The sequence below is a fragment of the Rhinichthys klamathensis genome, unplaced genomic scaffold (genome assembly GCF_029890125.1).
Source record: "Rhinichthys klamathensis goyatoka isolate OS25496 unplaced genomic scaffold, OSU_Roscu_1.1 h1tg000405l_1, whole genome shotgun sequence".
NCBI lineage: Eukaryota > Metazoa > Chordata > Actinopteri > Cypriniformes > Leuciscidae > Rhinichthys > Rhinichthys klamathensis.
The window spans coordinates 474,304-485,000 of record NW_026606906.1 but is presented as its reverse complement, the minus strand read 5'-3'; the positions used below and the strand labels follow the sequence as shown (position 1 = coordinate 485,000).

General features: G+C 36.6%; 2 protein-coding genes across 2 annotated transcripts in view; one reads left to right on the top strand and one right to left on the bottom strand.

The window, feature by feature from the left end:
* ankrd53 (ankyrin repeat domain 53) overlaps positions 1 to 870 on the top strand; it is a 5,433-nt gene extending 4,563 nt beyond the window's left edge. The window contains exon 5 of the mRNA XM_056234763.1: positions 602 to 870. Within this exon, the coding sequence (XP_056090738.1) occupies positions 602 to 800 (199 nt within the window). The 3' untranslated portion in view covers positions 801 to 870. The remainder of the gene's footprint in view (positions 1 to 601) is intronic.
* Positions 871 to 4,322: 3,452 nt separating this feature from the next.
* tex261 (testis expressed 261) lies at positions 4,323 to 9,193 on the bottom strand. Its single transcript, XM_056234759.1, has 6 exons — positions 8,991 to 9,193; positions 8,236 to 8,315; positions 7,377 to 7,530; positions 6,393 to 6,460; positions 5,577 to 5,679; positions 4,323 to 4,456 (listed from the first exon to the last, which is right to left on the bottom strand). The coding sequence occupies exons 1-6, from the start codon at positions 9,058 to 9,060 to the stop codon at positions 4,341 to 4,343; spliced, it is 591 nt and encodes a 196-aa protein (XP_056090734.1). The 5' UTR covers positions 9,061 to 9,193; the 3' UTR covers positions 4,323 to 4,340.
* Positions 9,194 to 10,697: the final 1,504 nt, after the last annotated feature.

Sequence of the window (10,697 nt, the reverse complement as noted above, 5' to 3'; positions counted from 1 at the left end):
TTGCCATGTTGTCATTAATATCATGTGATCTACCAGCATCAGTTGCGTCGCTTCACTGTCATTCACAAATCCTCATGGGACAGTAAAGTGTCCATCAAATACACACTTCAGAATCTCACCGGAAGAAGTAGGACATTTGGGGACTTCTTGCCTACTCTTTTATGAGGACTGTGAATTCAGACACACTACTCTTGTCACATACAGTTTTTCACCTACTATATAGTAGACAAGTATGCGATTTCTGATGCAGCCACAGTTCTCTATAGGTCGCAGCTGATTGATTCCTGCTGGATCAGCAGCCAATGATCTTGTTGCTCGACCTTCAAATGCCTGTCAGCATTTGCTGTAACAGTTGCAGAAGTCCTCCACCTTCCCCAGCTCCACCTGTATAGATCTGCTACGGGTAATTAATGTACACTATATTGTACAGCAGCAGCAACTTGTCTCTTCTCGCCAAGACCAAATATATCAACATTGTCATACCCATTTACATGCCAAACACTCCGGGAGTTGTCATGCATGCCAGAACTTAAGTTTTTAATTTGAAACAGGTGGAACTTTTTCAGATATGCAAATGAACATAAATGTGTTTCCGCAACAGGTTTCTGAAAGATGCCATGTGGCGAAAAGACAAGCAGCAGGAGATGGTGAACACCAAACAGCAACGTGACCTCAGGCAATTCCAGTGTTTCAATGTGCTGGATCTGCCTCGACTGGGTCGGGCCCTAAAAACCAAAGACTCGCCCTGGACTGAGGTGGCCATGCACCTCGCCGAGGAGTTGAAGCCCGGACACTATTAGACCCACTCTCTTCTACAGAGACCGTTGTCATATTTTCAATAAGTGCCAGAGGAATAAAAAGTTGCACTAAGTAGAGATACTTCTGTTCTGGAATGAAATAATAGTGTTAAAGTGACTCTATTATGCTTTTTCGAATATTATTTAATTCTCCTTACATGGAGTGTGTAATATATTTCTGTTTGGGAAGGTCTGCAAAGTTTAAAAGATTAAAGTGCACGACAAGTAAAGTTATTGTCTCTTATTAAGAGAAAGAATCGATTCTGAACTGTTGAAACTAGTCGTCAGTAATTCAAACGTAACAATGTAACTCATTTGCATAAAGCCAGTCTATGGTGTTCATTGGCTGTCCGTGAGGTCTACTTTGACCCTCAAACACTGTAGTTGTAGCTGAGACTGGGAGAGTTTGGTTCGTGTTGTTCATGTCAAGAAGATGCTGTTTTCAGCGCTGAGAATCCACTGTAATGCAATTGGGGCAATTTAAAAATAGCAAGTGAAACCGTACGCATTATGCAACAATAAAGATTTCCAGCAGTATGAGGTCATTACATGCATGTTTAATTCAGCATGATCCAGTTCTCAGAAATACAAATGGATGTCCGATCAAATAACGAAAGAAAATGTTGAAAACTGCAGTGGATTTTAAAGCACTGCATTGTGGGACGCAGTATTATGCCGTGCATACTTCATAATAAGAAAGAGTTGTAATAATATGACAGCAAACACAAATCATAGTGCATCTTTAATACATGCAGTGAAATTAATACAGATTAATTAAACATGTTTCTACCAGTTTAGACCATTAAGGCGTTTTGCATCTTTAATGAGATTACTTTCATTTTGTGATTATTTATGAATTATTCTTATTTATGATTATTCTCACAAGATTGTCATTTTTACTGTACCAGTAAGTGTTTTTATTTAAAACAGAATAAAGAGAGAATACAAATTGGGGGTGTCGCTGTACACCGGTATTCACGATAACCGTGATATTAAAAAAAAAAATTATATCATTATCGTGTTAATTAGGGGTGTCGCAATATACAGATATTGATATAAATATATATATATCATTATCGTGAATTCTTTTGGTCACGATAACCGTAGTGAAAAATCATGACAGCCCTAATACAAATAGCCCAATATCACTATGTACAATGTTGTACACTAAGATTGCATTATTCATTAAGGACACATTAAATTGATCAAAAGTGACAGAAATGTAAATAACCGCAGTTAACGAACTTTATATTCATCAAAGAATCCTGAAATCTTAACGGTTTTCACAAAAATATGAAGCAGCACAACTGTTTTCAACATTTATAATAATCATAAATGCATCAAATCATCATATTAGAGTGATTTCTGAAGGATCATGTGACTCTGAAGACTGGTGTAATGACGCTGAAAATACAGCTTTGATCACAGGAATAAATTACATGTTAAAAAAACATTCAAATAGAAAAGAGTTCATTTAAATTGTAATACTATTTAACAATAATACTGTATTTTTGATCAAAAAAATGCAGCCTCGGTGAGCAGAAGAGACTCACTGCCCCAATCTTTTTGAACGGTAATGAATAAATATTTCAAAATTGATTTTTTTCTTTTCACATTACAGTAGAATGGAAAGCAGTGGATTCATTGGATAGTGCACTACTGTAGTGCAGAAAGGGGAACTGAATTGGGAAAGCCAGGCCTCGACACATGGACGACGTGTACTTAAAAGGTTTTGTGAGATTCAATGGCACACTTTCCCAAAACGCAAATCTGACCAGAGGCTAAAATCTGTTGAGTAGCTTTTAACTGCAAACATACACACTCAAACCAACACTGACCATCATCAAGGTGTGAAAAGGTGAACAGAAAACATCTATGAGAAATCTTCAAACTGTTCCTGACGCTGACCTATGTATAGTTGTGGGTGAAAGTTGACCTCTGAATGCGGTTTGGGCGCTGGAGGCGTGAAGGTCGAGTCGCAGTGACCCGGGTCACCGGCCCAAAACAGCTCTGCTGGCGTCACTGCATGAGATCCCAGAGGACGCCTGGCTTCGTTTTTGACATGCAAGAAAACAGATGCCCTTTTACACTGACCTAGAACCAGTTTTCCGTATGTCGACTTTAACCTCAGCCATTACGAAACAACCTAAGTGATTCTCTCCCAGATGAGAGCTTCCTGATGCGAATGTGTGCTGACCTTTCCTCAACCTCGCACAAGATCCCGACTGTCAGATAAAGAGGAGCGCAAATGTGTCCGCCGTACAGAGGAAGAGTCGTACAGACAGCGCCGCAGCTCTTCTGAGCCATTCGGATACTTTATTAGAAGTTCTGCACATTTAACGTTTAAACAAAATCTGCATTTTGGTCAGAGCTATATTACACAACCCAGATTATATATATATAATTATAGTTCTGCTTGGGTGAATCTCACATAACATGTTCGTGAGGACTGAAAATGTCCACATAATACCTGGAAATATTTTGTTTGATGAGGACCTTTTCTTAAAATTAAGCACATTTAATAATATCATTCATAATATACATATTTTTATGGAACTGAACCCCTCTGAAACTTAAAAAAAAAAAAAAAAACTTAAAATTAACATTTGAATAAGACATGTAAATTACAAAAACATTTATTTTTAATAATATATTTATTTTTTATTTCGACTGATAAACAATGCTCACCTTTAATCCTAAAAATCGTAATGCAATTTTTCATCCCTCGTGACTTTGAGGTGAAACGGGACCCATTCACATCAGATCCTCATTTGTACATGACAATGTTTACCTTTTAAAAACTCATACAACTGAATTTTATTCGATTTTTGTACAGCACACAAATTAAGCATGGTCAACACTATGGCTCTCGTGATTACAGTATATTTAAAGCAATATTTTACCCAAAAACTAGCTTTTCTTTAATCCTCAAACCACCGGATGATATAAAATGGACTTACAAAGCTCAAATGGAGCAGAAAGGACATCATAAACGATCCTTCTTAACATCAGGTAATTAAAAAAACGACTTGGTTGAGGTCCTACTTCAAAGCACATACTTGTAGTGTGAGGCGTGACTATGTACCGACGGTGGGCAAACGGAAGAATGAACACTGGATTCGGGGTAAAACATTCCTTTAAAATGTGAACACAGAATCCAGACACATCAGTTCATTCGTGAGCGAACACAAACATTGGCTTTTGATGCGATTAGAAGAAAATCAGCAGGACGCTGTGAAGCCGAAGCCATCCACACACAGACGAGTCGAAAGATTAAGCCTTTAAAAATTCAAGACTTCTGAAGTCCTTTCATGGCTTTAGACGCCTAGGAAAAAATTAGCTGGCGACTCTCAACACACTGATAAGTTCATTCAGAGTTTGTGCGCGTTTGTTCCGATGTGGTCCTACAGATTCAATCTCATGTTCATCATTGCAAACCAATCCCTCCCACAAAAAAAGATGCTGTCCAATGAAAGGGGCCGGTGGCCTGATCAAACCCTCCCAGAGCCCTCCGTCCGGCCGATGCTCATGTCTGCCGCTTCATCAGTACATCTTCTGCCGGCTCGGCAAAACGGCCTCCTTCAGGAAGGAGAAGATGAGCAGGATTCCCGAGCGCTTGCCCCGCTTGCCTTTAGTGAAGTAGTTCGACACCACATCATCTGAGAAACACACACACACACAGAAAACCATCAACATATGAGGAGTGTATATAGTAGCACTGATAATGTCTGTCCAACACATCCAACTACAGAGTAGAAGTGGGCGATAAGCAAACATTTTAATAATTTCAAACATTTGGTGATTATGATGATATCATGATACACACATTTTTGTAGAACATCCCTGACAAAAAAAGTAAATAAAAGTATCTTGACCGAAAACAATGTTTTTAAAATAATTTTTTAAAAACATTTAATAATTTAATAAATATTTTTAATAATTTATTTTATTATTGTTAATTATTTTTATTAATTACACTGAAAAATATTCAAATATGCATTGTTTTTCAAAGGCACGTAAATTACAATGAAGCAAATTTATTTTTAATAAAAGAAAAACATTTTTTTTTTTTCATTCTTTTTATTTAATTAAGACTGAAAAAAAAAAGTAAAATGCACATTTGAATATTATTCAGGGCATGTAAATTACAATCAAGCAAATTTATTTTTAATAAAATATATTGAAAAATGTATTACTTTTATTTAATTAGACTGAAAAACAACGTTCAAGATAAAATGCACATTTGAATAATTTTCAAAGGCAAGTAAATTGCAAAGAAGCAGTTTTATTTTTAAGAAAACATTACATTTTTCTTATATATTTTATTTAATTGATCTGAAAAACAACATTCAAAGTAAAATGCACATTTGAATATTATTCAGGGCACGTAAATTACAATAACGCAATTTAATTTTTAATAAAATATTACATTTGCATTACTTAATTTACTTTTATTTACAAAATACTAAATGACATTATATAGTGCTCTTAAACTCATCTGCTCGGTTTGGTTCAAACACAAGTCTCTATATTTAATTGAAAAGCTTCTGCTCTGATTCTGAAGAAGCCTCGTACAACTTGTGTACATTTTTGACATATTCAGAAATAATGTATCAATCAAATCACTTTTAATGACTGCGAAAAACAAAAATAATTGCATAGAGATTTCTTCTGTTTGCCCCGTTATATGACTCACCCCAGTAACTGGGCTAGTAGTACCTAAGGATAGTTTAACATGCCCATGTGATCATAAACGCATGTGATTGGCTCGTCTCTCACCTCCCTGCTGCACAGTGGACGGAAGCACATTCTCCCCGGCAGAAAGAGACACGAAGAACGAGAAAGGAATCACCCACAGGCATATCGTGAAGTACGCCAGAACCTGAAAACACAGAGACCCGTCCTCTAGTAAACTCAGTCACTGTTCACCTCAACTTCAAAATACAGGCATCGTTTAATCGGCCTAATGTCATGTTTTAAAGACATTAATACTTAAACTGAGCAAAATTGATGTTACTAAAGGTTTCTATTTCTTATAAATGCAGTGCTTTCTATTCATCAAAGAAATTTCCACAAAAATATTAATGGGAGTTTCAACTAAAATATTAAGCAACACATTGATAATAATCAGAAGTGTTTCTTGAGCATCAAATCATCATATTAGAGTGATTTCTGAAGGATCATGTGACACTGAAGACTGGAGTAATGATGCTGAAAATACAGCTTTGATCACAGGAATAAATTACAGTTTAAAAGATATTACAATAGAAAATGGCTAGTTTAAATTGTAATAATATTTACAATTTTACTGTATTTTTGATCAAATAAATGCAGCCTTGGTGAGCAGAAGAGACTACAAAAACAGAAACAAAACTTACCAACACCAAACTTTCAAACTGTACTGTATTTTTCTGAACTTAACTTTCACCAATCATTTCAAACTCAAAGTGGGATCAATAGTTTTCTTTAATAGGCCAATGTGAGAGAGAAATTATACATCCGAGTATCACCCTAAATCTAAACTCCTGGGTTTGAGATTACATTGTTTTGGTCAGTTAACATATTTTATATATTTGCATATAAGATATAGCATACCTCAGAGAAAGGATAGTACTCCTCCGCAAAATACTGGAAGGCCATATAGTGGTTTAACACAACCAGTGCTGGAAAAGAGAGCAAAAATAAGGATGAGAGGAGAACACTGTCAAATGAAGAGTTTGGTTCCAAAACGCGATAAACGCCATTTTTAAAACAAAAATTAGTTACTGCAAAAATCAGTATTGTATCTGGTTGGTATTGAAAAGTCAATGTTTAATTTGAAGTAAAATGCGATATCCGCCGTGTTATTCTGTCATGCTTTCTCCCTTTCTTTCCAAACCGCGACAAACGCCAGTCTCCCTTCTCTGCAGAATGCGATATATCCGCTCTCAACCAATCACAACGCACCATTCCACGCAATGTAAACAGTAACTGCAGCGCCTTAAATACACCCGGCTTCCTAGTTTTTCTTATCTATTTTGTACTTTTCGATCAACAAACAAACAAAAAAATGAATAATTTTGACGGCATTGATGAACCTGTGGTTGTTTCTGCGGTGGGTAAGAAACGTAAGGCATCGAAATCGAATCGTTTACGTGAGGAGATTAAGAAGACGAGGCACTCGGGAGGAGGAAAAATGTTTTCAATCTTCTTTACAGTTCTTAATAAAAATATTATACTAATAAACTTACGTTGTTGTGTATTTTCAACAGTTTCAATATCAAAAAAAACTTTTATATTGATTCAATGGATTAATTGCAATTTTTTTTTTTTTTTAAATGGATTTATTGCATTTTGGGGAAAAAATAATCTGTTTTTATAATAAATCTTTGAAAATTAAAACCTGGATTTTTTTTTTTATTATTATTATGACCTACAAATGCTATGTGAAAGTTTGAAACAGAAAATAGTGGTTTTCATCTTTCCACTTTCTTGGTAAAGAAAACACTTTTTTTTTTACTCAAATTAATCTAAATGGATTTATTGCGTGTTGGAACCAAACTCTTCAAATATCCCGACTGTAAATGTGTCCGTACGCACCACATGACAGGATGAAGTTCGGCGAGGTCAGCATGATGTATGGAAACGTCTGCAGAAGACCAAAGTAAACCAGGTTTGTGAAGAGACCCACTCCCATCATGAGGGTCGGGAAGCCCTCGAACACGTAGAGCCCGACCAGAACCGCTGTGGAGAACTGAGAGATGAGAGTACGAGTGTGAGACATGAAGCACGTCCACGTAACCTCACACCAGGGCTCGTACACACACTGTTAAACGAGATTCAAGGACTTTTCAAGCACTCCTTTTTACATAACTTGCAACACATGCAATGACTGTGGTCCCTTTAACCATTGAAAGGATACTATTAAAAACATATTTCTTTATTCAAACTGATTTTTTCTCCCGTGAATATATGATTGACTTCAAGAATGAAAACACTACCATATACGTGGATATTTACGAGTAATATCACGCTCATTCATAGCCATGCGAAATGACTGCAGCGTTAACTTTGTGTGAAAAGATTTAACATCAATAAAATTAAGCAATAATTTCACATGTCTTTTAAAAATTCAAGCACTTTTTGATAAATATGGGTGTTTTCAAGTCAAATTCAAGCATCTACGAAACCCTGTCACACAAAGCATAGAACATGTTGCTGACGCTTACATCAGTATTATAATAACAACCAATGCAAACACACTTATGACAACACTTTCATTCTGTGAGAGATGAAATCTGATCCGACTGTTCAGACAGTGTTCACAAGCCTAGAAAGATTTGAATCCCAAACTGGATTTGTGTCCCGTTCTCTAGATATGGCTCGAGTTCCTGCGATATTAGTCTATGGGTGCATCCTCCTCAATAATGTAAGTTTTATATAATGACACAATACTCACCATAATCATATATTTTATAATGCGACTGGTGGCGACTGTGTACTCCTCTATTAACTCCGCCAGGTAATACAGGCCTGCAGCTGTGAGGACAAATAACAAACTGAGAAAAACTACACATAAACATCCGTCATTCAGATCTTACAAGTGGGTTAAAGTGCAAGAGCGATACATCCACCCATCAAGTTTCTTATACATTCAGTGCTAGAGTAAGAGTAAACACAGGTGTCCAAATACAGGTACAGGTGTCATCATGAACATCTGACTGCCTACGTGGACAGACACACTTGTACTGTTTTTAACCAATCATCATCATGTGGAACAGCGAGAATTGAAAGAATTCAATTAGCCATCATATAACGTTAAATGAAATGACCTGTCACTAAAATAAGTGTCTAGTCAGATGTAACTTTACCCTAACGGGTCTCATATAAATGGGCGGAGAGAAATACTAATCCAAACAATCCTGTATTCTGCAACCATACAGTTAGAAATATAAAAACTCAAAGGCTTGAAACACAATGAGAGCTTATCGATTCTTATATAATATGACTTTAGTCAAAGAGATAGATGTGAGGCCGTTTTTTTCTAAGCTCATCACACTGTTATTCTATTCTACATCGTTATTTTCCCAAAGGCTTCTATTAATTGAAAATAAACGGATATTTGATTGTTAATAAGGCGCGGGAGCTGAGGGATTTCTTTGGTCGCGTCAGCAAAAGGAGGTTAGCGGCTAACAGCAGCAACATAAAACTCACCAATAGCGAGAGTAACGAAACATATCTGTATCACCAGCGACAACCAGCTGAGTAAATAAATAAACCACATCTTTTTTAAAAGGGCTGGTCGAATAAATAAGTGACTCGTAGTAAACAATAACGGAGATGTGTGTCTCCGCTGCTAAGCTAACAGCTGAAGTGGTCAAAGTTTCTTCTGCGGCTTCCTCAGGCGGAGCGAGACGCTGAGGTGAGGTACCCCTCGCTGCAGACTGTAGCGCGGTGACATCACGTATACACGTCACGTATGTACGTCACGTATGTGTTACCACGCATGCGCAAAGTAGACGCATGTGCGCACGCGCGAATTATACGCATTTGCGCACGCGCAGTTCATTACAATCACTTCCGGCGATGGATTCGATGGCAGTAAGTCAATAAGGATTATTTATGCTGTTTTAACAATTGTTCTTTTGTGTTAACGGCTTTTAATTGTAAGAGATTCCATAGAGCGCATCAGAAATGTTTTAGATTTTACAAAAAATGTTATGTTTTATGATCTCATATTATCAAAATGACTTCAGCGAGTTTCAGCGAGTCTTAAAATGATATGTATAAGTCTTAATTCGCCTTTAAACAAATTAAGGTTTGAAAGATGTCTTCAAATAGAGCAGAAAGACTTATGTAAGTAATGTAGTTGATTGTTCCATCCATTGCAAAAGAAATGTTGTTCCTCAGTATCAGATCGTACTGTAAAAGTTACATTCGTGAATGTAGTACACTTACAGTACGTAAGTTATGTTAAATACATTTGTGGTGAAATTAATTAAAGTAATGAAGTTGAACATTGTATTTTGCTCAAATAAGATTCATTGTGATTCTCCTTAGTTGTTTTTATCATTTAGACAGCATAACTTTTTTTTTTAAACTAGTTTATGTTAAAGTCTCTTAGGTACTTAGGTACTTTACAGACAAAGCCAATAACTTTGTTTAAAAAAATTATATATATATATATATATATATATATATATATTCCTTGTATGACGACTCTGTACTGTATTAATGCCTTTCTTCAAAATGATTCATATTGTTTGTTCTGTATTTTATCTAAATTAGGTGTTGTGAACTGGAGTACATTTTCCAGCAATACAAGCAAGAGTTCCGGGTGCCCTACTCGTTAACTCTGTGCTTGCACTGCAATATACAAGGACTGCCCACCTGGGGCTGGGTGTGTGGGTGATGGCAGAAGGGGAGTCCTGCGTTGATTTTATTCTGATAAGGAGGTTGAGGGCTATGCTCAGTTGATTGTTTTTTCAATGATGGAGGGGAATTTCAAGCTGAGTAGTGTGTCTGTCTGTCTCTCTCTCTCTCTGTGTGTGTGTGTGTGTGTGTGTGTGTGTGTGTGTGTGTGTGTGTGTGTGTGTGTGTGTGTGTGTGTGTGTGTGTGTGTGTGTGTGTGTGTGTGTGTGTGTGTGAGTGTGTGTGTGTGTGAGTGTGTGTGTGAGTGTGTGTGTGAGTGTGTGTGTGTGTGTGTGTGTGTGTGTGTGTGTGTGTGTGTGTGTGTGTGTGTGTGTGTGTGTGTGTGTGTGTGTGTGTGTGTGTGTGTGTGTGTGTGTGTGTGTGTCTGTCTGTCTGTGTGTGTACAGATGTATGTGATTATCTGTATTTGTACATATTTCTTTTACACAATTATCTTTGTTTTGAAATAAAAGTTATGACTGTTATGAGTTTTTTTTTGAGTTGGCATGC